This window comes from Prionailurus viverrinus, chromosome B2 (genome assembly GCF_022837055.1).
Source record: "Prionailurus viverrinus isolate Anna chromosome B2, UM_Priviv_1.0, whole genome shotgun sequence".
Taxonomy (NCBI): domain Eukaryota; kingdom Metazoa; phylum Chordata; class Mammalia; order Carnivora; family Felidae; genus Prionailurus; species Prionailurus viverrinus.
This window is the reverse complement of record NC_062565.1, coordinates 144,410,919-144,438,876: the sequence shown is the minus strand read 5'-3', so window position 1 is coordinate 144,438,876 and position 27,958 is coordinate 144,410,919. Positions and strand designations below refer to the sequence as shown.

Sequence of the window (27,958 nt, the reverse complement as noted above, 5' to 3'; positions counted from 1 at the left end):
CCCGCCCTGCCCCGCGGCCGGGCCGGGGGAGCGGTGTTCCCAGCAGTCTCCGCGGCCTCGCTCTGGCCCGTTCCACGCTGTAGCCGCCACCGCTCTTGTGGACGCCACCGGGCGTAGGGACCCGTACGCTGGTTCCCTGCGGTGAGGGTGAAACTCGACGTGCACGCCGCCGCGAAGATGGAGGGGCCTTTATCCGTGTTCGGAGACCGCAGCACCGGGGAGGCGATCCGCTCCCAGAACGGTAAGGGAGAACAAGGCCCGCCGTGGGCCCGGCCCCATCCCGGCCCTCCCTATTAGAGCCAGGGCTGCGGGTCTTGCGCTTTCCTCTTCTGTACCAGTAAAGGGCCCGGTCCGGTCTCGGCGGGGCGGGGCGGGGCGGCGGCGCCCTCTATTCCCGTAGGGGAGGATTTCCGAAACACCCAGCACGTTTTGGAGAACTGTCCCCGCTGCGTGTGGTTGGCAGTGGATGCCCAGGCCCGGGAGTTGAGAAGCGCTCCCCAGCCTGGAAAACCAGCCGCCCGCATTGACACGTGCTGGTCACGCCCCACGTCCCCTTTGGTCCGGGTGCCCTGCGCCTCGTATGTTCGATTCTAACCAGGAGGAGCGTGGCTCTCAATCTTTGGACCTCGTTTTTGGGCTATTAAGCCGAAAACGCTAGCTTTAACTGCTGGTTGTACTGATGAGCAAATGGCCACAGTCCAGCAAATGGGCCACTGTACCCCACTGGTTATTTTCTGCAGTACATGTCAGGTGCCCGGATGTCCAGATCCTAACCTTATCCACCTATCGCCGGCATGTTTTTACAGTAAAATTGGTTGACGAAATCTCAGTTGAACGTTAGCATAAGTGATACTGAAAGTGAGGTTATTGTAGCAAACGAGGGATTAAGACATTGGTTGCTGTTTAGTTGAGAGCGTGGACACTTTTGAAATCAGGGATGTTTGCCGATCTTAACCATTTAAGTAATTTGGATAGATTGGTAGATTTGGAAAATCCAGAGGCTGTTGGGTGTCACCTTCTTTAGGCTGAAATGGTTGTCATTTGGAGCAGTGGGTTTAAAAAAAATTTTTTTTATTTCTACAGTTATGGCAGCAGCTTCTATTGCCAATATTGTAAAAAGTTCTCTTGGTCCAGTTGGCTTGGATAAAATGTTGGTGGATGATATTGGTGTAAGTACACTTACGTGTTGTGTGTTACTCTAAAGAGAAATGATGGTTCTTCACTATTAATGTGAATTCTCTGCTTTTATCATAATCCTGGTATTGGAAGGTGCAGCAAAGGTGATAATAGGGGTTTGTGTTCATTTAGAGGCTGTCCTGTGTCTGCAAGTGATTGTGTTGTCTCTTTTCTTTCCTGCAAATTTCTTAGGATGTAACCATTACTAATGATGGTGCAACCATCCTGAAGTTACTGGAGGTCGAACATCCAGCAGCTAAAGTTCTTTGTGAGCTGGCTGATCTGCAAGACAAAGAAGTGGGAGATGGAACCACCTCCGTGGTAGGTAGTTGGTTACCTGGTAGGTGGCTAGAGACTAGTTGTTCTCCTAGAATGAACTTTCACAAACTGAAGCTATGAGTAAGTCAAGGGGGAGAAAATTTACTTTGCTTCTGGGATAGACAGAATTCAAAAACCAGTGCGTGTAGTTTGTACAAAGGAGAGAAACTTAAGAGATAATACAGTCCATTCAGTTTAAATGTAGATTTTCAGGGGCGTCCGGGTAGCTCAGTCAGTTAAGCGTCAGACTCTTGATCTCACGGTTCTTGAGATCCCAGCCCACATCCCGCTCTGTGCTGACAGTATGGAGCCTGCTTGGGATTCTCTGTCCCTCTCTCTGCCCACCCCACTTGCACTTTCTCTCTCTCTCAAAATAAATAATGTAAAAGCAAATGTGGGTTTTCACAAGTTTCCTGAGTTTTTCAGCCACAACAGTATTTATACATATACACAAGGGTTTTTTTTTTTAATAGTTTCATTAAAAGGTCTTATGTTTTCGCCACCTGAAACTTAGAAGTTCCTAAAACTTTCTCTTTATAATTATCTAAGGAAGAAATGTTACTGGGTTTAAGAAAAAAAGTTTGCATTTTGAATTTCATGGGCTCAAAATGGGAGCGTGAAAAAGTAAATGTGATCAGTAACAATACAAATTTCTGGAAGATCATCCAGCACGCTGATGTGGTGTGTTGTGTAGTGTAGAAACAGGATTTAGTGAGGAACAAATAATAATTCACTGTAAAGAGGCAGGCCAGTGGTTTGTGGGGAAAATCTTTGTATTTCTAGATTAAACGTTAACTCATGAAAGAATGGGATCTATCTCTTCTGAAATAATGAGAATAGTTTTTGTCTAAATAACTTTACTATGATTTTAAAAACAAAGTGATAATTTTCCTAGAAGAAGCAGACAGAATTTTTGGTTTTGTAATATCTTTAGAAGAATGATTTAAAAAAATTTTTTTTTAATGTTTGTTTTTGAGAGAGGTACAGAGACACAGTGTGAGCAAGGGAGGGGTAGAGAGAGAGAGACAAAGAATCTGAAGCAATCTCCAGGTTCCCAGCTGTCAACACAGAGCCCGGTGCAGGACTCGAACTCACAAACTGAGATCACGACCTGACCCGAAGTTGGACGCTCAACCGACTGATTGAGTTACCCCTAGAAGAATGATTTTTAAGATCGACCAAGTAATAGTCTAAAATAATAGGCATCATTTGAATAGTCACACTCTTCACTTGGCTTCTGTTAAGCACTTCCTCTTTAAAGGTAACAGATGTGCAGTTCTCTACCATTGTGTGGCCTGGCTCCTATTTGCTTTGGCCATCTGCATGTAAATAAAACACTGTGTATAGCTCTCTTTTCTCCAGGTTTCCAATAACCAGTTATTCATCATCGTCACCATTTAACACTAGCTGATCGTTGTTGCAGTGTTGTTTTTACATAGGCGCGTGTTGTCAGGCTCCGTCAGAGCAATGAATCTTTTCTCAACAGGTTATTATTGCAGCAGAACTTCTTAAAAATGCCGATGAACTAGTCAAACAGAAGATTCATCCAACGTCAGTTATTAGTGGCTATCGACTTGCTTGCAAGTAAGATTGCGGTCAGGGAAGATTTTACATTATCTGATGTTATTTGTAAAAAGTCTGTGTTCTGTAAATGTTATTAATGACTAAATTTATTTTGAAAAAGTCATATTTTAGTAGTGATACTTGAGTAAGAAACAGAGCTAGTATTTTTTTTTTCCCATTTGACTACCACATTTTCTCCCAATAATAGATTTTGGTGGCTATGCTTATGGGATAGATAAAAATTGCCGTGATCTGACGAGGGAGGACTTACTTATGTCCTCCTCCTGTATGAAATGGCTGAACAAAAAATTGGTCCCCGTGACGTTTTGCCATTGTGAGAAAACAAAGTTTGAGTAGTGAATTTATAAATGTCTTTTCCTACACACTTCAAACAGGGAAGCTGTGCGATACATCAGTGAAAACCTAATTATTAACACAGATGAACTCGGAAGAGATTGCCTGATCAATGCTGCTAAGACATCGATGTCTTCCAAAATCATCGGAATGTATCCTTGTGATGGTTCGATAAAGTTGAGGCTTTTTAAAGAGTAAGATCTTGTTTTTGTGCCGGGTGATACTGTATTGAAATTGTCTGCTTCCTTCCTTGCTTTCCTAGGGGGAAAGTCAATAGTGTATAATAGTAATAGGAATTGCAGGTAGCAATAAATGGTATTTTAACATTTTGACAGCATAATTAATGTTTTGTTTTTCTGAGGAAATGGTTAAAAGGAAGTGCATTTGAATTACCCTGGTTTTGGGGCGCTTGGGTGGCTCAGTTGGTTAAGCGTCCGACTTCAGCTCAGGTCACGATCTCGTGGTATATGAGTTCGAGCCCGGCATTGGGCTCTGTGCTGACTGCTCAGAGCCTGGAGCCTGTTTCGGATTCTGTGTCTCCCTCTCTCTGACCCTCCCCCGTTCGTGCTCTGTCTCTCTCTGTCTCAAAAATAAATAAACGTTAAAAAAAAAAGGTTTTTTTAAAAGAATTACCCTGGTTTTTGTGAGCACCCATTATCCATTCTGTGTCTCTTGTTCTCCTTAACTGTTGGCTGAGAAATGGTGATTTCTTCGCGAATATGGTAGTAGATGCTGTGCTTGCAGTTAAATACACAGACGTGAGGGGCCAGCCTCGCTATCCTGTCAATTCTGTTAATATCCTGAAAGCGCACGGGAGGAGTCAGACGGAGAGTCTGCTCATCAGTGGCTACGCACTCAACTGCGTGGTGGGATCGCAGGGTAAGCCTCAGGATTTGGTACTAAGGGTCAAAATTTGCCGTCCGTGGAATACATGCCATACCTCCTTAGGGGAGCGCTCCACGACTTGCACTTAACAGTTCTTCAGTAAAGCCCAAGGGCAGAGGAAATTGGAGATCACTTTTTCAGTTTCGCTTGTGTAACTTAAGCTCATAAAGCTTGGGAAAAACGCAAGTTAAAGACCACGTAAAGGCCGTAAAAGTTTGTTTCTATGGTTAGATGTTATAAAATCTAAATTTTTGTCTTCGTAGATAACATAATCTAATATTTCTTGCTATTTTTTAATCAGGCTTTAAGAATACCCATATTTTATAAAACGTGACGTCGTTACAGTTCACAGTTATTTAATGTTACGTTCAATTGCAGGCATGCCCAAGAGAATAGTGAACGCAAAGATTGCTTGCCTTGACTTCAGCCTACAGAAGACAAAAATGAAGCTTGGTGTACAGGTGGTTATTACAGACCCTGAAAAACTGGACCAGATTAGACAGAGGTATGTTCAGATTATTTTTGACCTTTGAAAGCGGTGTCTGGAAATGATACTTTCGTTAGAGCCGGTGACAAGTAAAAAAGGATCCTAAGGAGTGGTGACATCTCCTAGATAACAGCAAGTAATCAATCAGTTGCCAGGTAGCAGAGGATGGTGATTATGCAGCTGGAGTTTTTAAAATGTGGTGTCTCAAAAAAAAAAAATAAATAAATAAAAAAAAAAATTTAAAAAAAAAAAAAAAAATGGGGCGCCTGGGTGGCGCAGTCGGTTAAGCGTCCGACTTCAGCCAGGTCACGATCTCGCGGTCCGTGAGTTCGAGCCCCGCGTGGGCTCTGGGCTGATGGCTCAGAGCCTGGAGCCTGTTTCCGATTCTGTGTCTCCCTCTCTCTCTGCCCCTCCCCCATTCATGCTCTGTCTCTCTCTGTCCCCCAAAAAATAAATAAACGTTGAAAAAAAAAATTTAAAAAAAAAAAAAAAATGTGGTGTCTCAGAGGACTAGAAAAGTTAGGATTTAAAAAGGTTGTTTTTAATGTGTTATTTTTGAGCGGAGGAGAGGGGCAGAGAAAGAGGGAGACACAGACTCCGAAGCAGGCTTTAAGCTCTGAGCTGTCCGCACAGACCCTGATGTGGAGCTTGAACTCACAAACCTGAGCCGAACTCAACAATCTATGAAATCATGGCCTGAGCCAAAGATGGACGCTCAACCGAATGAGCCACCCAGACGCCCCCAAGATTTAGGATTTTTGACCAGAGTCAAACTTGCTGGAAGGCTAGAAAATGTGATCTGGTGTTTTCAACGTTTATTTATTTTTGGGACAGAGACAGAGCATGAACAGGGGAGGGGCAGAGAGAGAGGGAGACACAGAATCAGAAACAGGCTCCAGGCTCTGAGCCATCATCAGCCCAGAGCCCGACGCAGGGCTCGAACTCCCAGACCGCGAGATCGTGACCTGGCTGAAGCCGGAAGCTTAACCGACTGCGCCACCCAGGCGCCCCGGTGATCTGGTGTTTTAAGATAGACCCGGGGTGATAGAACTTCAACGAAACCTTGTAGAACGTCGGTTTTAGGAGTGACTAATGTTACAGACCTGCCAAGGAATGTACTTCCTCGAGTAGTAGAGTGTGCACTGTGTGCCCCCTGTACGCCAGGCCCCAGGGGACGCTAACGCTGTTCCCGATTGGTTAACGCGCTCCAGAGCTAGACTCGGACCGCTACCCTGGATTTTGACTGCCTGCTTCCACTGGACTGTATCACTCACTCTTTTTTTTGTTGTTTGTTTTTAATGGTTGGTTGGTTGGTTGGTTGGTTGGTTGATTAAAAAGGAAAAAAACAGTAACTGAACCAAGCTACAAGAAGTCTTTGCCAAAAGTCAGTCATGCTTTTTGCCTTTCAGATCTGCCTATGTATTTTTTTTCTTCCTGTAAACAAAGTGTCCTTTCTTCTACCGGAGGCCGATCAGTCCCTCTAGGGTGACTGTTCTCAAGCTGCATATTCAGTTACTAATTCTGGTTCTTTTTAAAGTTTATTTGGAGGCAGAGTATGCTAGCGGGGGAAGGGCAGAGAGAGAATCTGCTGACAGCACAGAGCCCCACTTGGGGCTCGATCTCAGGAACCGTGAGATCATGACCTGAGCTGAAATCAAGAGTTGGATGCTGAACCGACTGAGCCACCCAGGCGCCCCTGTGTCTCATCTCCTTGGCAGCTGTGCCCTCCAGTGGAGGACCATTTGCTAAGGTCGCTAGTCGTCTCTAGTGTAAAATTCAGTAGACGCTTTCAACTCACTTGACCTTTCTCGAGCTGGTGACTACTTCCTTCTTGAAACACTGGGAGGTGGGAGGCAGCTCGGTGGTGCTGCCCCATCTTGTGTTTGTATGCGTGGGCAGCCCCGGGGTCTGCTCTGCTCTCCCCAGAATAAGCCCTCGTCATTCCTGTGACTGCGGGTATTCTTCCCGTGTTGGAGACTTCCAGAATGTGCTGCTCTGAGCTCCAGACACCTGTGAATGCTTCTTACACATCTCAGTATGTTTAAAACCGAACTTTGGGTGATACCCATAAATCTGCATTTTAGCGATGGGGACCCCTCAGGCAGAAAACTAGGAAATACCTTGGCTCTTTTTACCTAATGCCTTTCTCCCTTCTAATGTATCACCAAGACCCCTTGATTTCTGTCGTCAAATTAAATCTCAGATTCATCTACTTCCTATCTTCTTGCCCCTGTCGAGGGGCAGCTAAGCTGCTCCTCTGGGTTTCACTCTTGGCCCCTCCCAGGCAATTTTCCATACAGCAGCCACGGTCATCTCGTCATTTCCAAGGCAGAGCCTTTTGTAGGCTTCCCATCGCTCTGGGATAGGTTTTTTCCTGTCTTAGTATTTTTTTCCGCTGTGGTCCAGCCACAACTGGAAGAGTCCGTCAGACTCCCCTGCCGGCCCCTAGTAACGTTCTTCCGTCCGCTTATACTCTCTGCCTGCTTATTTTTTTTAGCTCAGAGAACAGCTTGTTCTCTTTCCCTCCGAAGTGTGCTCTGCCATGAGTTCCTGTACTTGCTCTTCCCGCCTGTCAGCACAGTTTCTGTGTTTGTGGGACTTGGGCCAGAAGCTCTGAAGGCAGAGCCTGAAGGATATGCTTGGCTTCGCAGCCGCTGCCCATCCTGTGGCGTGTGGCCCAGAGCATTTGTCACGGTTTATAGACCGCTTTACCTTGGGGTTCGTCTTGGTCTTATTTTTAAAAAAGCCCTTTGAATGACAAGTGAAATAGTTTTAATAATCTGTAACATGTTGACTTTTTCAAATCTGTGTCCCTTCCCCATAGCTTGCTTGTGATTTCTGTCCTGTGCCCTCCTCCTGGCAGCTTCGCCTGATTAACACGGGGGCTTTGGACGCATCTTTTGAAAACCAGACTCTATTTTCTCGTCCTGCCCCATAACCTGTTAGTTTTTGTTTTATGCCGGGAGTCACTGGCTGAACCTCCCTGTCACCAAGCCATAAACTGGGACTTCTCTGTTCAGAACATCTGTTCGCATCAGATATGCTCCTGTGCCTCCAGTTACTGCTTCCTCGCCTCATTCCTCTATCTTTCCAGTGCGGTGCCCACGTTGACATCGGGGCATCCTTTTGAAAACACGGATAATACTCTTACTTAAAAACGTTAAACTTCTTGGGGTGCCTGGCCGGCTCGGTCAGTAGAGCATGTGACTCTTGATCTCGGGGCTGTGAGTTTAAACCCCACTTTGTGTGTGGAGTCTACTTAAATAAAAATAAATAAATTGGGGTGCTTGGGTAGCACAGTCAGTTGAGCGTCCAACACTTGATTTCAGTTCAGGTCACGATCCCAGGGCTGTGGGATGGAGCTGTGTTGGGCACCACACAGAGCGTGGAACCTGCTTAAGATTCTCTCCCTCCCTCTGCCCCTCTCCCCCACTCGTGCATACTCTCTAAATTCATTATTAAAAATAAATAAAAATATTAAATTTCTTAACGGGCCCGAGACACTTTAACATCTAACTACAAAACGTTCATTTTCTGTTCCTACTAGTCATTTTGTTTCTAATTTAAAAAAAAAAAAAAACTTTTTTTTAAGTTTGTTCATTTTTTTTTTTTTTTTTTTTAATTTTTTTCTTAATGTTTGTTTATTTTTTTTGAGACCGAGAGAGACAGTATGAACGGGGGAGGGTCAGAGAGAGAGGGAGACACAGAATCCGAAACAGGCTCCAGCCTCCGAGCTGTTGGCACAGAGCCCGACGCAGGACTCGAACTCACGGACCACGAGGTCACGACCTGAGCCAGAGTTGGACGCTCAACCAACTGAGCCACCCAGGCGCCCCTGTTCCTGCTAGTCATTTCTACTCTGGACTCCTCTTGACTCCAGACCTTCATGCTTTCCTTGCCTCACCTGGCAGGCTGTATGTTGCTTCCCAATCATCTCTGCATTCCGTGGTAGCTAATGCTTTTCCAGGGTATGGTTGACAGTGTTTCCCTGCCAGATCCTTAAAGGCAGGGATGCCATTCCTTGGTTCTCAGGAACTCACATTGGGGTGGGGGAGAACTAAGTGGTAATTTTAATTTCTTGGACTTTTCTGTAAGTTGATTTAAATTTTGGTCACAGAAGGGAAAGAGTGTTTGATGTAATTTAATCTGCAGTTATTTTATGTGAAGTATTTAATGGAAATTGGAACTAGATTAACTACACAGAAGATAACTTTGGGTTATTACCCAAATACTTCATCTCTGTAGAGAATCTGATATCACCAAGGAGCGGATCCAGAAGATCCTGGCAACTGGTGCCAACGTTATTCTAACCACTGGTGGAATTGACGACATGTGTCTGAAGTATTTTGTGGAGACAGGTGCCATGGCAGTTCGAAGAGTTTTAAAAAGGGACCTGAAACGCATCGCTAAAGCTTCTGGAGGTAAGTCCTCTGCTCGCTCCCAGCTGCGGTGCGTCACGTTACCGTATATGAGACCGTGTCTCTTTACATTGGAATGTTATCACTAAGCAGTTTCAGAAGCAGTGGTTTTTTTACATCTTACTCCTTTAATGCCTTATGCTACAAATACGTCTCATAGAGCCATTTTCCACATTACTGGAAAAGCTCTTTAACTTACTGAATGTGTTGACCTCAGAAGGTCATGGTTCCGTGTTAGGCTGAAAGGACAGTGGTTTATCTGATGCCTGTCTGTACGTTGCTCTTATCATAAATGTTTCTGAATTTGGGACAGCATATGAAAGTGTTCATGGGAAAAGTGTTTACAGATCTTTGTCATCATCTTCATAGCGACTATCTTGTCAACCCTGGCCAATTTGGAAGGAGAAGAAACTTTCGAAGCTTCAATGTTGGGACAAGCAGAAGAGGTGGTACAGGAGAGAATTTGTGATGACGAACTGATCTTGATCAAAAAGTAAGAGCTGTTTTCTCAGTCGAGCTGCACGGGTTTTATTAGTAAGGGAACAGATCGCCTTCCCATTGATTTGCTGCTCTAGTCTTTCAGTGAGCAGAGCAGTTATACGCGTGGGAGAGAACAATAGTAGGCCGTGCGCTACCACGAGATGGAGTAACCATTTCATCTCTTCTGCGCGGTCCAGACACTGCCTCTGTGTCTGGGTGAACCACGTGAGCAGGATTTCCAGTCGAGGTGCTTACGGTGGGTTTCTTTGTAGACGTCTATGAAAATATATTAAGAATTTCACTTTACTTTTTTAAATAGCACTAAGGCTCGTACGTCTGCATCAGTTATCTTACGTGGGGCGAATGATTTCATGTGCGATGAGATGGAGCGCTCTTTACACGATGCTCTTTGTGTGGTGAAGAGAGTCTTGGAGTCCAAATCTGTGGTTCCTGGCGGAGGTGCTGTAGAAGCGGCGCTTTCCATATACCTCGAAAACTACGCAACCAGCATGGTGAGAACACGTAGAATTGTGCTTTCTTTTCAAGAAGGGCGGGGGGGGGCACCATCTTTGGCTTTTTGTGGATGTACCTTCCCTGATGGGGCCCCTGGGTGGCTTGGTCCGTGGAGCGTCGGCATGTAGATTTTAGCTCAGGTCACGATCTCCCGACTTGTGGAAATGAGCGCTGCCTCGGGCTCTGTGTTGACTCCCGAAGCCGGCTTGGGGTTCTCTCACTCGCTCTGCCCCTCCCCAGGTAGCGCACGCTTTCTCTTTTAAAATAAGATAAACGTTCAAAAGTACACATACTCTTCTCCGTCCTCTGCTGCCGCCGTGGGTTTTAAGACCCTTCGCTGTCTTTCTTCTCAGGGGTCTCGGGAGCAGCTTGCTATTGCGGAGTTTGCAAGGTCTCTTCTTGTTATTCCTAACACACTGGCCGTGAATGCTGCCCAAGACTCCACAGATCTGGTTGCAAAGTTAAGAGCTTTCCATAATGAGGCTCAAGTCAACCCAGAACGCAAAAATCTAAAATGGTAAGCATACAATTTCCCTTTTTCACGGTCATCTGTGTATCGTGTATGGCACTTTAGCTTTGTTTTAAACTGATAAAAGATGATGACTGGTGATTAGCATTGGTGTATTTTAGTTAGCAGCTCAGAGTCCCAGCCTCTCCCTGCTTCTCTGGACAGTCACTACACCTGCACAAAGGTCCCACAGAGGCCAGGGGATTATTTTTGGGTCATCCGTATCTTCTTGAGGAGCCCCTGTTTAAGATACTGAATGATGTTGGGAGCCCAGTATCTATCTAAGCTTTTCTATGACTCGGTACTTATTTTGTTACTTACAGTCTACTACTGTAGTCTTAAGGGATCTATCCTGAAGTCCCTACATTTCCCAAGATTAACATTTGAATGGCAAAGCCATTCATCTCTTAAAGAGATGAGATGGGATAGGTGTGCATTATGTAAGAAATCACTTAATGGTTTTTTGGTTGGGTTTTTGTTTTGTTTTGTTTTTTTTTTTGCAGGATTGGTCTTGATTTGGTCAATGGTAAACCCCGAGACAACAAACAAGCGGGAGTATTTGAACCAACCATAGTGAAAGTTAAGAGTTTGAAATTTGCAACAGAAGCTGCAATTACCATTCTTCGAATTGATGATCTTATCAAATTACACCCGGAAAGCAAAGATGATAAGCATGGAGGTTATGAAGATGCCGTTCACTCGGGAGCCCTTGATGACTGATCTCATTTCTCTTTTATTTATAACAATGTTAGACGCAGTTATCTTGTATCTTGAATATTACACATTAATAAAAATAACAAGCTGTCAAGCCTTGGGTTCTTACGAAAGATGGTTTCCATCCTCACTTTGGTCCTCTGATGTCACATATTACAATTTAGTACCTTGTTAGCTTAAGAGATGAGGTTTCAGTTTAGTTTCGGCATGATTCATTAAGCAATTTCATCCTCTCTGAACACACATTGCTATTCCCATCCCACCCCCAATGCATAGGGCAGCCACACCACGATGTCCACCCTTTCGCTCCATTGTGTGTAACAGGGTAACAAGAATCCGACAGCCAGATGCTCCAAGAGGGTGGCCCAAGGCTATCGCCCCTCCTTGAATGTTGACCTAAGGGGGGAAAAATATATACCGTTATTCTGTGGACATAGGGTAAAAAGTTTTGTGGGGTTTTTTTAATAGTTATTTAGAACATGTGTGAGGTGGGGAGGGGCCCAGAGGGAGAGAGAAACCCAAGCAGGCTGGGTGTGGAGCCTGACTCCGGGCTTGATCCCACAACCGTGATTTCATGACCTGAGCCCAAATCAAGTCTGAGACTTAACCTACTGAAACCACCCAGGTGCCCCAGGGCTAAAAATCGTAAATTATCTTTACCCTTTTAACATTACACCAGTAAACTATCCTTTCAAATTCCACTTTCATTTTTACTGTTTAGGTATACTGTTTATACCCCTGTGACATCCACCCTACCTCACTAGTTTAGAAGAGTCAATGCTCTGTTGGTGTTAGAAGTAAACTAACACACAGTCCAGGGTTTTTGCCTCGGGAGGCAATAAAAGAACTCCCCAGCCCTAGCAGGCACTTACCCAGGATCCACCCACAAGTTAGTTATTGGCCAGTTGGCCAATACCAGGGATACTGTGGAACAACTATGCGTGGGTTTTGCTGTTTGCAATCTTCAAATTGCATTGTGAGAGTTCACTTGTGAGCTATCCCCACGACTGCTTGCTCGGGTTTACCTTCTCTGGGTTTAATCCAAGTTCTTTAGCTACTGCAACAGACAGGGCTGCAAAGGCTTCATTGATTTCAAATATGTCCACATCCTCCAGTGACCAACCTGCTTTTGCAACCTGAAGGAAAGATGAATGGAATAGAGGTCTGAACACTCAGGTGGCGCCTTCCTTCATTGTAGATACTCAAAAGAATAGACTGATACTGAAGGATCTCTTCTGGGATGTTCCAGCAGGGGCCTAGTGGTACCACATTTTGCCTCGGTGACACCAGTTCCAAAACTTGAAGGATCAAACATCCCTTGGAGATTCTAAAGTTAAAGTTTTGAAGCAGTAATGGGTTACACGTAGGTGACATGATCTAAGGGATTATCAGTTACGCCTAAAAGGCATATGACCCAAATGTTCTCGGCTGCTCTTTGTGGTGGGAAAGTGGACTAAAGGTAGAGCTGCAGGGATATGCTCGCATAAGGCTAGGGAGGAATTCCATTAAAGGGAAGATGAGATCTGATAAGAATAAAAAGGAAAACAAAACCAGGCTCGATCTTGACATTTTGGAGTGGAGAGGATCTGAGCCAAGGTTTACAGAGGACAGAGTAACAGAATTACAGGGTGTTGGTCTGGTCCCAAAGAGGTTCGTTCAACCAACAAAGCAAAGGACAGGTGCTAACATTCAGAACTAGACTCACAGCTTGCTTTATCGCCGGAATTGGTCCTGTCCCCATAATGGAAGGCTCCACACCTACTTGTGACCAGGAAACTATCTGTGCTAAAGGTGTAAGCCCTCGACTGTCGGCCTCTGACTTCTTCATAAGAACCACAGCGGCAGCACCATCATTTATTCCTGTAAAATATGAAAGTCTGGAGTTTTGAGATGCTCATTGAGTTACATGCCTGTGTCTACTTTCTGACACGTGAAGACATGTGTTAAATTATTCTTAATACATCTTGGCAAATTCATTGGCTGTAATTCCTATTTACAATGTAATTGGAAATGGTAAGTTTGGTAATATGAATATGACATAATTGACCACAGAATGTTCTAACTGAGGAAAGCTGGGGGAGGGGAGGGTAAGAAAAGAAATGGAAGAAATAGTCTTCATTTCACGGGAGGTACTGGGAGTTGCTGGTTTTGGAAAAGCACAGAGGTAGTAGACAAATTCTGGGGTTCCCTAATTTGCTTTTTCGCCTGTGTCTAGTGAGGATGTCAGGGAGTCAAATCCATTCTTTCACATATACATTAAGTCAAAAATGTAAACACTTAGTAATGATCAAATACAGAGAAACTACATTTTCCCTTAGAGCAACTAAAGGTTTTAGGATCATTTGTATACAAAAAAATAATTGAAACGAAGAAGGCATTAAGTTGGTGGGGCCTAGCAGAAGATGGTTTTCCCCCAACTGCCCTTTGGCAAATCTGACCTGAAGCATTAGCTGGGGTGACTGTTCCTGTCCCATCTTTGAGAAAGTAAGGCTTCAAGTTAGATATGGCTTCTATGTTGGTCCCATGGCGAGGAAACTCATCTGTTTTCACTTCGGTAAGACCTGAACAAGGAAAATCAATTCCCCAAGATTACCACAGAGATGGCAGTTGGCGTGCTAGGAATGGTGGAGTCCCGAGACATGATGCATGAAGATTCATACTTGGAAGGAAGGCTCATCAAAAATACTTTTATTCCAAGAGGAAAGTACACACTAATAAAAAAGTGTGTGTTCGAACATTTTGTAAGCACTGTCCTCGTGAGACATTTTGAGTGTTTTCCATATGCACGGCCCTTTCTGAGGAGGGCAGTTCCTTGTGCGAAAAGTTAAGGTGTGGGCGTAGGACTTGTCTGGTTACAACCGCCTGGACCCGGGAGCATCAAAGCTATGAGGCTTGGACATAAGTGACGTCAGTTATGGGGAACGGAACAGTTACCAGTAATAGCCCCTTGACTAGAGCACGCCATAGTAGATAATAGCAAAGTGACCCAAAAAGATCCACCCTCAAGATGTATGATATGTAAACAAAAACATACAGGAAATAACGAATGTTCACTTCCGAGGAGAATTAGCCTGTAGGGACAAAAGGTCAGCTGTTGCCTTCTAATAACCATGAGCCAACGCTCCAGTTTCTCACATGAAACCAGCCGTATCTACAGAACAGTGTGGACACTCTGGGACCGAGAGGGTCCAGTGCTGACACAGCTGCCTATGTTCTTAACCCTTCCACACCCCATAAACATGCCTCCCCCCGCCGCCCAGCCCCGCCATCTAAGCCGTATCCAAGATCAATCTTTTCTTTGCAACCTGAAAGACACAATTTATAAACACGCCTATATATTATTTTGTGGAGTATTACTCTTACCTATAAATAGGCATGCTGCTGTTTAAACCATTATGATCCAGATACTCACCTTTTCTAGAAGACACAAAAACTGGTATAATCTCTTTGTCAAAATAGCCAGCTTTCTGTGCACTCTCTGTCCTGTTCTGGGACAAAACTGCAAACTTGTCCTGATCTTCTCTACTCACTTGCCATTTTTTGGCTACATTTTCAGCTGTGAAAGAAAAAAATAATAATAAAGCAAAAGAAGCATTTTCAGGAACTGGCTCTCGGTAGCTCAAGTTTTTCACATGTAAACAAGCACGGAGCGCCTAGTACAAGCAGACTCACCGATGGGCTGCGACAGTGTTGTGTGGCCATCTTGCCTCACAGTGGCAATGAATTTGGAAATGTTGCAGTAAATCTTAGAAGCCATTTTCTTTGTTCCCGTCCTTCTCTCTTTTCCCTTCTATATAATTTTAAACTTTCAGAAATTTCCTTTATGCCGATTCACCAACTGTTTTATATTTTTTTTTGCCCCACTTACTTTATCATTCTCTCTGAACCATTTGAGAAAAATTTATAATCCTGCCTCTTTATCCCTCAATTTTAATTTCCCTGTATATTTCCCCCAAATGGCCATTTTCTTACATAAACACAGTTATCAAGATCAGGAAATTTAACATTGATACAATACTATGATCTAATTCGTGGTCCAGATTCAAGTTTCACCTATTGTCCCAATGATGTCCTCTGTAGCTAAATTTAGATGCTCAGTTCAGGGATCACACACTGTGTTACACTTAATAGTGAAACAGCTCCTCAGTTTCTTTTTATTTGAAATAGTTCCTCATACTATCTTCGTGTTTCTTAACCTGGATTTTTTGAAGAGCAGAGGCCAGTTCTTTTATCGAACGTCTTCCAATTTAGGTTTGATGTTTCCTCAAGATTAGATTAAGATTTTGCAGAAAAGCAGGCATACCACGGACATGATCTCAGTGAATCTTATCAGGATGCCTGTGGTATTAGTTCACCTCAGGTGCCGTTAGCTTTCATCACTTGGTTCAAGCCTCTCTACACGGTCAAGTTACTACTTTTCCGTTTATAACTTATCAGTAATTTATGGGAAGTTATTTTGAGGTTGCGAAAAAATACTTCTTCCTCATCAAATTTCACCTGCTACTTTTCGCATTCATGATTTTCCAACTCCAACCTTCCTTGTGTACATGTTAACTGGTGTTTTCCTTCCCTCCATGTATCATGCTGACATCAGTATGAACTCAAATATTTTTCCTTCATTTAATAAGTTACATAACCCGTAACTACCATTATTTATTCTGATGTTCAAATTGTTCAAGATTCGGGCAGTGGGGCGTCCTCTAAGCTGGTTCCTGAGCCCTTCTGACATGTCCCCGTGTGCTCTAAACACTTCTTCATTTTTTGTGTTTTGGTAGTTTTATGGTTTTACTAACACAAATACAATGTGCACATAAGCTGTGTATTCATTTTCTTTGCTGTGCAGCCCGGCATTGGAACTGGGGACTCTGGTGGCCAGTAGGACTGCTCTTTCCACAGTGGCTCTGCGGTTCTTGGAGGAGACACTGTGAGCAGTCTCTGCACAGTAAGATTTGTTGCACATCAAGCAGCACCTCAAGCTCCTTGATCTTGTGGCCTAGGAACATCCAGAAGCCAATGGGCAGCATGTGCTTTGTTTTCTTGTTGCTGCCGTAACCAATTCTGGGCATGAACATTCGGCCCTTGAATCTTCTGAGCACCCCATTGTCATTGCCTCTGGGTTTCTACCAGTCGCACTTAATTTTAACATACTAGTTTAACTGGTACCAGATGAACTCCTTGGTCACATTCCTGGGTTTCACCAGAGATCTGAAGGCAGCCATGATGCCAAGTAGGGCGCTGCCACCTCCGCAGACAGCGCCGGAGAAAAACTTTATTTTTTTTTTAGCACTTTTGTCCTACCGTGGACACTTCTCAAAGGAACCTTAGTTCCTTAGTTCTCCTTAGTGGAGAAGGCATTTAGAAATAAAGATCCGGGTGTTAGGACTGCTCACTATTACTGGCATGTCATTGTTCCTGTGCCGGTTCATTAGGAACTTACATACACATACGATTTGCAAATGTATACACACTCATGGTGATACCTTGCATTCTCTGAGTGTAACCTAACACCACCAGCGCACGCTTCGCCCTTTCCCTTCGTGGACTCCCTCCTACAATAGTGAGAAGCCTGGCTCCCATTATCCTCAATATAATCACTCATTTGCTCAAATCTAGAATATACACAAGGTGGTTTCAGAACTTGCTATCCCACACTACTGGGGAGAAAGCAAACCCAATAACTAGAACTCGGTATTTGTTTACAGTTCTTTTTTCTTTGATTAGGTAAAACTTACACAGAGTGAAATACACAAATCTTAAGTGTACAGTTCAACGAGTTTTGACAAATGCAGGCAACCATATCTCCTGACTATGTAATATTTCCATCACCCCAGAGAGCTCTCACATGCCTCTTACCCATCTCCCCCTCCTTGAAGCAAGTAATATTCTGATTTCTGTCACCATAAATGCAACTCAGTGTCTGTTCTCAGCATTGTCATATTGTTGAGGTTATTGCTGTTTGTTCCTTCTTACTGCTGAGTGGTTGTTATGCATTCTCCTGTTGATGGATACCTGAACCATTTCTAGGTCTTGGCTCTTATGAATAAAGCTGCTATGAACTTCTTTGTGCAAAGCTTTTAGTGATCGATGTTTTCGTGTGTCTTTAGTAAAGAAACTGCCAAATTTTTTCCAAAGTAGTTGTACCACTTTATGGCTGCAATGTATCAGAGTTCTAGTTGCTTCACATCCTTGCCAATATCCAATCATTTTAATCTTCATCATTCTGGGGGTGTAGAACAGCATCTTACTGTGGTTTTAATTTGCATTCCCTGAAGCAATGATGAATACTTTTTTTGCACTGACTGGCCATTCATCTATCTTCCTTTGTGAAATTTGTGCCTAATCTTTAGCTCATTTTTCTTTCTTTAAATGTTATTTATTTATTTTGAGAGAGAGAGAGAGAGAGAGAGAGAGAGAGAGAGCAGGGGAGGAGCAGAGAGAGAGAGAGAATCCCAAGCAGGTTCCGCACTGTCAGCACAGAGCGCCATGTGGGGCTTGAACCCACAAACCATGAGATCATGACCCAAGCTGAAATCAAGAGTTGGAAGCTTAACCGACTGAGCCACCCAGGCGCCCCTTTAGCTCATTTTTCAATTGGTTGTCTTTTTATTATTATTATAGGAATTCTTATATGTATCATAAATATTTTCTCCTAATTGGTGACTTACTTTCTTAATAGTGCCTTCAGTGATGGTAAGTTTTAATTTTTGAAATCTAATTTATCTACTTTATCTTCTAAGTTTATTGCCTCCTGAGTCTTGTCTTACCCCCAGGTTTACAAGCTATTCTGTGTTGACTTCTTTGGTTTTTATCTTTAGATCCGTGATTCATCTCAAATGAGTATCTGTATACAGTGTGAGGTAGGAGCTGAGGCTCATCTTTTCCCAGTTGCTTGTGGACCCTCTTATTCCCGCACCACTCACTGTAAAGGTTTTCCTTTCCCCACTTCATCACACTGGAACCTTTGTTGAAATGTACCACGAGTCTGGGTCAGAGACAGAATCTTAAGCAGGTTCCATGCTCAGTGTGGAACCCGACATGGGGCACAATCCCACGACCCTGGGATTGTGACCCGAGCCAAAATCAAGAGTCAGATGCTTAACTAACTGAGCCACTCAAGGGCCCCAATTTCTGTATTGTTATCCTTTCTTTTTTGGTAGTTTTACTAGCTTGCCGAAATGCAACTCTTTGTCTTTCTTGGTGTTCGGATTTTGTTTCTCACAAAATTTGGGAAATTTTCACCTATTGTTTCTCCAGTAATGTTTCTGCCTCCATTCTCTTTCTTCCAAGATTCCTATTCCATGCATGTGAGTCCAGTTTACTTTGTTCCACAGATCCCTGAGGCTCTATTCATTCTTTTCTCAATCTTTCTCTCTGTGTTCTTCAGGTTGTATGTATTACTCTATCCTTAAATTCGCCGACCCTCTCTTCCGTCTCCAGTTTTTCATTAGGCTATCCGGTGGGTTTCTCGTTTCAGAGTGTGGGCTTCACAGTTCTAATTTTCATCTACTTCTTTGTGCGTATTTTCCCTTCTACTGCTAAGGTTTCCCTTACATGTTCCTCAGTCGTGTTTTCCTTTATGCCCGTAAACCCGGGTAAAACAGCACCTTTAAAATCCTTGTCTGCTGATTCCAGTATCTGTCATTGTAGGGATCAGATTCTATTGACCGTTTTTTCTACTGTTATGGGCTAACATTTTCCTATTTCTGTGAATGCCCAGAAATTTCTTATTGCACGCTGGACATTACAGTCGCTATACTGTTGAACATGTGCATTTTATGATCTTTAAGCAAGGGTAATAAGTATCATTCCCATTAACATGCTGGCAGATCATACGGATCCTTTTGAAGCTTGATTTTTAAGCTTATTAGTTTGGGTCTAGAGTAGTCCTTACTCTGGGGCTAGAGCCCTACCCTAAACTTTGACCTTTCTGACATGTCAAGGGAGTGTCCAGGGGATTCAGTAAAGTTTCTGCTCTGGCTGGTCCGAACTCCTGAGTCTCCCAGTTCACAACTCTCTAGCAGCTGTTTCCAGCAGGTGTTGCCCTGCACACATACATCTGAGTATTTGACCAAAGTGTTGAGGAGACCCTTATGGAGACTTCCGGGGCTCCTTTTCTAGCTCCCTTCTCTCTAGTACTCTGCCCCACAAAATCTAGCCATCTCAGCAGCACCAAACTCTGACCTCTGCCTCCCTAGTCCAGTGGCCACTATTCCTCCAGGCAGAAAGTCAGGGATAGTGGGGTTTTCCCTTCTTTCAAGAATCTCAGTCTTGTGACAGACTGCAGCCAAAGTAGAGGTGGCACTGGTGTGGGCATTGGCACCACGGCTGGCTGCAGGGTGGGTGAGTCCCCTGCTCTCGTCTAGGGGAGCCCTAGAGCAGCCCTTCAGGGAGAGGACCCCAGAGGCAGGGCAAGAAACTGCCTTGGGGAGAAAGCAAGGTGCTCCTGGTAACCCACCCCTCCCTCGTCACAGGATCACGCAGGGCAGAAAGAAGGTGCCACGATGCCCTGACAGGAATCTTCAAAAATCCATCTGAACTATTTGGGATGATGCCCAAACTCGGGATCTATCACCTTCCCTGGTCAGTGCTAGCCAAGTTCCCGACGGGGGCACACTGAGAGCATTCGGCAGGCCATGCCTCTAAGACATGCCTCAATCTTGATCTACTGTGAAGGCTCAGTGTGGATCTGAGAGCTCCGGATCCTGGTCCATACCAAGTTGGTAGAGCCATTCCAAGCCCAGGTGAACTTCCTTCCTGTACCTTGTCTTTGGGGAACTCAAGCACCAGAGGGAGAGGAACAACATGTTCCTCTACATAAATCTAGAAGGGAGGGTTTCCCCAGGCTGAGGGAGGAAAGAGCTGACAGGCATCAGATGAAGGCTCCATGGGGAAGGCCCCTGGTGCTGCCCTGTGTGGAAGGAATACATCTACCCCTGTTAGAACAAGCCATCAGGGAGTGGTACCAGCAAGGAAGGGACAACAGCCAGTAGGAAATGGCAGTTCCTGGCAACTGCCCCTAGCTCCCACCCACTGCTGGGGCCGACCGCACTGGAAATGCCTGAGCCACTGTGGACAAGATGCAGGACCTTTCCCAGAGTGACAGCATTTATCTAAAGCTGGAGAGAAGGGGGAGGATTTGTTTCCAAACAATTTGGATTGTTCCCAACACCATCCCTGCCAGGAGCTTGCAAGAGGCTAAGGTGTGGAGCAATGGGGGCTGAGCCCCAAGTGGTAATACAGAAGGTTCTGGAAGGTCCTCATGAAAAAAGGCCCAAATTAGGAGGAAAAAAAAAGAATCTCAGTCTTACATGATTGTTGGCTAATATTTGAAAACAGTTGCTTGATATGTTTTGACCAGTTTTCTGTTTGTCTATATTAGGAGGTCTAGTCTTTACTAATGCCTACATCATGGCCTGAGACTTTTTCTTTTTTTTTTTTTTTTAAGCAAAAGAAATTTATTTTACATAATTCTGGAGAATAGAAGGCCAAGATGAAGATGTTGACAGGTTTGTTTTCTCCTGAGGCCTCTCTCCTTGGCCACTTTCTCACTGTATCCTCACATGGTCTTTCTTCTATGCTCCCATCTCTAGTATTTCTTCCTCTTCTTATAAGGATGCCAGTTTGATTGGATTAGGGGCCACGCTAAAGGCCTTATTTTAACTTGATTACTCCTTAAAAGGCCCCAACTCCCAAACACAGTCACATTCTGAGGTCCTGGGGGTTAGGGCTTCAACATATGAGTTTTGGAAGGTCACAATTCAGCCCAGAACACCTCAGACAAGGCTTGACAGCCTCTGGTGATGTTGACACAGCTGGAATATCACACTTGGAGAAATTCCGGTCTGGACACTATGATAACACCCTGTTAGGGAACACAGCCTCCAGCAGTCTGGCCACACTCTCCAGCCTTCCCCGCGGCCGCCCTCGCTTGCAGTGACAAGATGCCTCAGCTTCTCTCTGCTCCCCACGTCTCCACGCCCCTCCCTCCTTGCCTTTATACACACTGTGCCCTCTGCTTAGAATCTTGCTCTTTCCCCCACTTTCTCATGACTCAAGACAGCAGTTCTGTTGACCTTCCAGTTGCCTGGCCAGGAAACCTGAACCGCAGACGCCTAATGAAAACCAGGTCATATGGTGCAAAGAGTGCGGTGTGAGGTGCCAGGAGTACCTGCTCACCTCTGATACCACCTCTGCCACAAAACCACCGTTTGGGGCCCTGGTCTGTTCATACGGTGAAATGGGAGGTTGATCAGAGCTCTGAAGTCCCACCCACCTGTAACATCCCGCCATAATCAAGGAGTCACAGAGGAGAGACAGGCTATTTCCTCAGTTGGGCTCACCCGAGTGGAACTAGCCCTGCCATCAGTGATACAAAATGATGAAGACATGGTCCCTGACCTTAAAGAGGAAAGCACCTGCAGAGCTGACTATGACATGACCTTTTGGACACCTTTTTACAGTTAGTCTGTCTTCAGCTGTGTCTGCCTTACCCGTAATGCCCATATGGTAGTTGTGAAATGCATCGGTAAGCCCGTCACAGAGTATGCTGTCCATCAGTGGCATTTCCCCCATCTTGACTCCTGCCCTCAAATGAACCAAGTGAGGAGCCTGGAAACAAGAAATACAAGTGGACTTAGGATTGGCTGTAACTAGTCCTCTCCTTAGGATCCCACTCAAAACTATCCAGTGGCTCCCCGGTCTTCGCCTAGTCCCCCCGGTGATCCTTCTCCCCAGTGGGCCCATCCTCCTCCCACCCAGGGCTTGAAGACCCCTGAAATCAGCACACAATTCTATCCTACCCACTCTTGAGAAGCTGTTACTCTCCTACCTACCTATTTCCATTCACCACCAAATCTATCCATTCTGTGTCCTGTGTCCTTAAAAACTCCATTTAGTCTTTCCGAAGAGGCAACTAGTTATCTGGGGTTTTTTTTTAATTTTTTTTTTTTAATGTTTATTTATTTCTGAGACAGAGAGAGACAGAGCATGAGTGGGGAAGGGGCAGAGAGAGAGGGAGACACAGAATCCAAAGCAGACAACTAGTTATCTGTTAAATGAGGAGCTAATCTAACGGCATAAGTGATCACACTGTGTGTTACTCATTTTGATACAAGACATAATGCCTACGGTCAGAACAATCAGAAGGCCTAATTAATGGGGAGAGCTTTCTGGGTGTGGGTCCTCTTAACTCCTACCAACTCAATAGCAGCTAAAATAGAATGGAAAAACTTGGAGTCAGAAAATTGATATTTGAATCCTGGCTCTGGGCCTCAGTTTCCTGACCTGTGGATTGGGAATGATACCATCTACCCTATAAGGGCTGTTGTGACTATATGTATAAAAGCTACAAACCTCGTAAAGTACTACACAGATATTAGCATGGTCCCCTCGGAATCACTCTGATCATGTTCACTACCTTCAACTTACCTCCTCCTGGGCTGATTTGGCCCTGTCTAGGGGATCCCCAGGTCAGACCCTGAACTGCCTGTAGGAAGCTGGTGATATACTTTTTTCTTTTCACTCCCATGCCAATTTGAGGGATGGGCCTTGGGGAAAGAAATTCTGCCGAGCAAACCTATTTGAGAAGGGTACCACTCAGTGGTCCTCTTTTCCACATTCGATGTCTCCAAATGGTCAACAAAATTTAGTCCCTTGGTCCCTGGGGTCCTTCTTGTCAAGCACAGGACAATAAGTGCAAACATCTGTTTATTACGTTTCCATACAATGAGAAAGAAATTTAAGACCAAGGATATCAGCCAACTAACGTGACAGGTTAAATTTGGGACACACTTTATGCTTTGGTAACATTTTAGAAAAAAAAAAAGAAAATGAATTCTGTTCCAATCACACTGGTTGACAGGATTTTTCTACAACCTGCATTTCTCCCCCAGCTTGGAAGAATAATTAACATCCACTTAGGGATCCAGGTTGAATCCAGCTTTACTTTGTTTACTGTTTGGTCTCAGCTCTGCTATGCATCAGGTTACTCTGCTATGGCAAAATGAGTTTATTAGTGAGAGGTCAGCAAGAGTTGTTTCTTCAGAGGCCTCACCTTGCTCATGCTTTCCATGCCTCCTGCAACCACAATATTAGAGTCTCCTGTCCCTATTGACTGGGCTGCAAGGCATACGGCTTTGAGGCCTGACCCACAGACCATCTGGCAGCTCCATGCTGGAACAGAGTAAGGGATTCCTGCACCCATACTGGCTTGTCGAACGGGATTCTGCCCACAACCTGGAAGAGGGAACACAGAGACTTCTCAGCAATCAAAGAGAAACAAAATGTTTCACTGGGCTCCTGTCACTTCCCAGCCAAGCTGAAACAAGCCACGCTCCCAGCCAGACAGAAAAAGGCCTGTATACATTCTATCCTTGCCACAACCTAGCTCTTGAATATGAATTATCTTGTGCTGTTCTATATTTTAGGGATATAAGTTTCCTCTTCCACAAGGAAACGATTAATATCTTAAGAAGGAAACATTCTTCTTGCTCTTTCAACAGGTCTGAATAAGCACACATTCCCTTATTTTTTAAAAAAAAGTTCATTTATTTGAGAGAGACAGAGACAGTGTGAGTGGGGGATGGGCAGGGGGAGGGAGGGGGGAGAGAGAGAGAGAGAGAGAGAGAGAGAGAGAGAATGAATCCCAAGCAGGCTCTGCACTGTCGGCACAAAGCTGGAGTCAGGGCTCGATCTCACAAACCATGAGATCATGACCTGAGCCGAAATCAAGAGTCGGATGCTTAACCGACTGGGGAGCCACCCAGGTGCCCCAGCACACACTCCCTCATAAACACAGGGCAGAACTTGGGCATCATCCATGTTTCTAACTAGGGCCATGTGCTTCCATGATCATGGCTTCAAGACACCTGGCACAGTAAGAGGGTTACTTAAAGAGGAAAACCTCTGATAAGAAGTATTTCTTTCTTTGCTTGATATTCATCACACATGGTTAACTGGTTATGTAACAAGACATGTGCAAAATCAGAACTGACAAATACCCTTGCATAATTCAACTGTGGGAACTGTTCCTTCAGGGAACCGAAAGAAATACATCACATACATAAAGTAGCACAGAAGGGAATGGAGTTGAGGGGCGCCTGGGTGGCTCAGTCGGCTAAGCGTCCGACTTCAGCTCAGGTCACGATCTCGCAGTTCGTGGGTTCGAGCCCCGCGTCGGGCTCTGTGCTGACAGCTCAGAACCTGGGGCCTGTTTCAGATTCTGTGTCTCCCTCTCTCTCTGACCCTCCCCCGATCATGTTCTATCTCTCTCTGTCTCAAAAATAAATAAACATTAAAAAAAAAAAAAAAAAGGAAGGGAATGGAGTTGAAAGTTTCAAATATTCTCAGTACCCAGTGCCTATTACCAAAGGATCAATGTTTGTACAGTGGTCACTCTATTGCAAATTTCAGATAGACCCATACCTAGCACCTTTCCTCAGTGAGTTTATTGGAAAAAACTCGCCAATAGCTCATGGACAAAAATTTAGAGATTATATTCATCACAATGCTCTTTCTCTGGGATTAGACTGGTAGCCTTGAAACTAAAAACATATATAGGAAAAATTGGTCAAATGACAGAATCAAAATACCTCTAAATTGAACTCAGCATACTAGTTAATAAAGAAGAAAATATTATTTGAAGCTCCTGCTTTTTAAGCTACAGTGAGTTACAAATGCATTTAAGTACATGATTCCTTCATAAAGATGTTATGTGTTTATCCATAACCTCCATCTTCAAGGTAAGAAATGAGTGCAGGGCGCCTGGGTGGCTCAGTCGGTTAAGTGTCCAACTTTGGCTCCGGTCATGATCTCGCAGTAAGTTTGAGCCCTGTGTCATGCTCTGTGCTGACAGCTCAGAACCTGCAGCCTGCTTTGGATCTTGTGTCTCCCTCTCTCTGCCCCTCCCCGCTCACGTTCTGTCTCTCAAAAATGAATAAAAACGTTAAAAAATGTAAAAAAAAAAAAAAAAGGTAAGATATGAGTGCTAAACATAATTAATAGTCTAGCAGTTAGCAGAACGTGAGCTCCATGAGAATGAGGATTTCTATCTGATATGAACACTACTTATCCCTAGCTGAAAAAAAATAGTGCCCAGTGCACAGCAGGTGATCAGCTAAACATTTTTATAGGGTTATGGAGGGTGTCTAGGCTTAAGAAGTAGGACAGATGAAGGTTCTAATGCTAGCTCCATCTGCAACTGTGCCTGTGGATAAGTGACTTGACCTTTCAAAATCTCATTCACTCATTTCGAAAATGGAGACAATACGATGCAACAGACTTACTGACGGGATTAAATAAAGCAATGAAAGCAGTAAGCACAGTGCTTTAAAGGCCCAACACTCAGCAGGCCCTTGATAAACATCGCTATTCTTTGTATTTTAATTTGCAAAGATACTATAGAAAAGAAGCGTGGAAGAGAGAACAGAGAAACCAACATGGAGTACCGTATGGCAACTGAATTAAGTCTGAATCGTGGGTCCGGGAAGGAAGGAGGATGTGGGCTGAAGGCTGCCAGTCTGAGAGTGTTACTCACCTATTTTAAAGCCCTTGGAGAGTCAAGGGAAAGTGGTAGGCCCGCAGGGACAATTTGAGAAAGGAGAATTAGGAAGAGGAACTACAAAACTATAAAGTAAGAAACACCAAAAAAAAAAAAAAAAAAAAAAAAAAAAAAAAGGGCCAGGTCTCAGACAGGGTAAGGACAAAGGACAAAAGTTGGCTTACAAAAGTAAGGGAGCATTACCAGTTACCGCTAGCGATAATTGGAATTTATGCTACCGAGTGAACATGAATCTGGTTATTAATAAGTAGGAATGGCCAGTGATCACCAGTCCGTAGACAGTGGGAACCAGAAGGGAGACAGGAGCACTCTGGTGACTCACCTATTCCCAGGGAGTGAGACACCCCCGTGAGGAGCAGGAAGTGCAGCCTACCTGGCCAGCTTGGAAGGGAGCCTACCGCGCGCGGGGCGCAAGGCCCTTACCTCTGCCCTATCCCCAGCAGGTAGCACAGTGCGAGACACAAAGGAGGAATTCACGCTTTTGTACTGAATGTGTACATTTCTGGGGACTATGGAGGGCCGTGCATACTCTCGGATGCGTGAGGCTGGCCCTGGGTCTACAGCATGAAAAGGCAGTGGGGGACGGTGGTCTAGTCTAGGCTCATCCGGACGCGCAGATGGAAGTCTAGGAGTGCTAAACTGGAAGGGGCTTGCCAGAGGGCCGACAGGAAGAATTCCCACAGCGGGAACGCCGTGGGCACACCTCTGGAGTGAAGAACTTCAGCTTCGGGAGCGGGGACGGGAGGATGTGTTGTTGATGGGTTGCTTCCAATAAACCTGACCTCAGCCGGGGTCTCTGAGGAGTTACCTGCTGTCAAAACGTGTCCAAATATGACCTCTGACACCTCTTCGGGAGCCACAGCGGCCCTCTTCAGGACTTCTTTGATGACCGTTGAGCCCAGGTCGTGGACAGGGACGGTGGACAAGGCACCATTGAAGGAGCCTAGGGCAGAAGGGCAGGCGGGGGCGATGAGGAGGGCGTCCAGCGCGGCTCGTGAGGGTACAGAGCGGAGCGTGTGTGACTCTCACCCAGGCGAGACTCGCGCGGAACGCTGCCAGAGCATCGGGAAGCCGCGGACGCGCGGGAAGCCTGCGCATCCATTCCCCAAGCGCTGGCAGATGGGCGCGGCCCACGCTTCCCTAACAAAAGGGGGTCGACGGTCCCACGCGCCCCAGGGCTTTGAAATGTCCACAGCGCTAAGCGCGGGACGGCAATTCTCACTAAACCTCCATTCACCGCCGCGACCCTGCTCTGACCACCCGTCAACCCCGCCCCTGTGGCCACAGGGCCGACATGGCTCCTCCTGGAGCTGGCCAATCAGGGGGCTCGAGAGAGAGCGCCCACCCTCGCCATCCAATGGGAGAGTCAGGCGGCACGGTGGTTCTACCCGGGGACCCAATCAGAGCACGCGAAGAGGAGTGGGCATCACCTGGCGAGGACGGGGCGGGGCTGCCGGGTGGTCGGCCGGGAAGGGCGAGGTGCAAAGTCCAGGGTGTCCCAGGGGTCCCGGAGTCCCCGCGGCTTAGCCGCCGCCGGCCACTTACCTATAACGGTCCGCGCCGCCGAGACGATCACCACGGGGTCGGTACCTGCACTCATCCTGCCGCACCACAACCTCTCGTGCTGCTGAGGGCCCGGAGCTGCAGGCGAATGAGGCAAAGCCTTGCTCGGCCGCTGACAGGCCGCTCCAGGGGGCGGAGCCGCAGGCAGACCCGCCCACCGGTCCGCGGGCGCCAATGCGCAGGCGCGACGGCTGGCGCGCGGGAGGGCTAGGCCGCTGGGGACCCGGACAGCGGGCGGGACCGCGCGGGCCCTGGAGCCAGACACGCATCACCACCGCCTCGGACCCTTACCTGAACACCCCAGTGTTGTAGTTTGTCTTGACGTCTTTGATTTGGGGGCGGGAGGCGTGTTTGGCGAGTCAGTGAAAAGTGGGGGTGACAGAATAGTACCCCACGTTCGCTCAGGACTCGAATCCCGGTGG

The 27,958-nt window shown here is 45.5% G+C and overlaps 2 protein-coding genes and 2 non-coding genes across 5 annotated transcripts; 3 read left to right on the top strand and 1 right to left on the bottom strand.

Moving 5' to 3' along the window:
• The first annotated feature begins 4 nt into the window (after nucleotides 1–4).
• On the top strand, nucleotides 5–11,529 carry TCP1 (t-complex 1). The gene is made up of 12 exons (XM_047857890.1): nucleotides 5–241; nucleotides 1,084–1,169; nucleotides 1,369–1,497; nucleotides 2,981–3,078; nucleotides 3,453–3,563; nucleotides 4,109–4,290; nucleotides 4,675–4,801; nucleotides 9,029–9,204; nucleotides 9,571–9,694; nucleotides 10,001–10,193; nucleotides 10,548–10,711; nucleotides 11,206–11,529. The coding sequence occupies exons 1-12, from the start codon at nucleotides 178–180 to the stop codon at nucleotides 11,420–11,422; spliced, it is 1,671 nt and encodes a 556-aa protein (XP_047713846.1). The 5' UTR covers nucleotides 5–177; the 3' UTR covers nucleotides 11,423–11,529.
• On the top strand, nucleotides 3,229–3,368 carry LOC125166933 (small nucleolar RNA SNORA29). The gene has a single exon (XR_007152632.1). It is a non-coding gene; the product is annotated as a small nucleolar RNA SNORA29 (small nucleolar RNA).
• Nucleotides 9,753–9,884, top strand: LOC125166930 (small nucleolar RNA SNORA20). Its single transcript, XR_007152629.1, has one exon. It is a non-coding gene; the product is annotated as a small nucleolar RNA SNORA20 (small nucleolar RNA).
• On the bottom strand, nucleotides 11,416–27,958 carry ACAT2 (acetyl-CoA acetyltransferase 2). 2 transcript variants are annotated; one of them, XM_047857891.1, is made up of 10 exons: nucleotides 27,828–27,958; nucleotides 27,519–27,614; nucleotides 26,782–26,916; nucleotides 23,469–23,650; nucleotides 21,907–22,024; nucleotides 14,829–14,972; nucleotides 13,855–13,977; nucleotides 13,122–13,276; nucleotides 12,442–12,552; nucleotides 11,416–11,812 (listed from the first exon to the last, which is right to left on the bottom strand). In XM_047857891.1, exons 2-10 carry the CDS (start codon nucleotides 27,571–27,573, stop codon nucleotides 11,642–11,644), a joined length of 1,194 nt encoding a protein of 397 aa, XP_047713847.1. In that variant the 5' UTR covers nucleotides 27,574–27,614; nucleotides 27,828–27,958; the 3' UTR covers nucleotides 11,416–11,641. The 2 variants fall into 2 exon arrangements, with proteins under 2 accessions (XP_047713847.1, XP_047713848.1); XM_047857892.1 differs by lacking the exons at nucleotides 27,519–27,614; nucleotides 27,828–27,958 and adding an exon at nucleotides 27,003–27,247.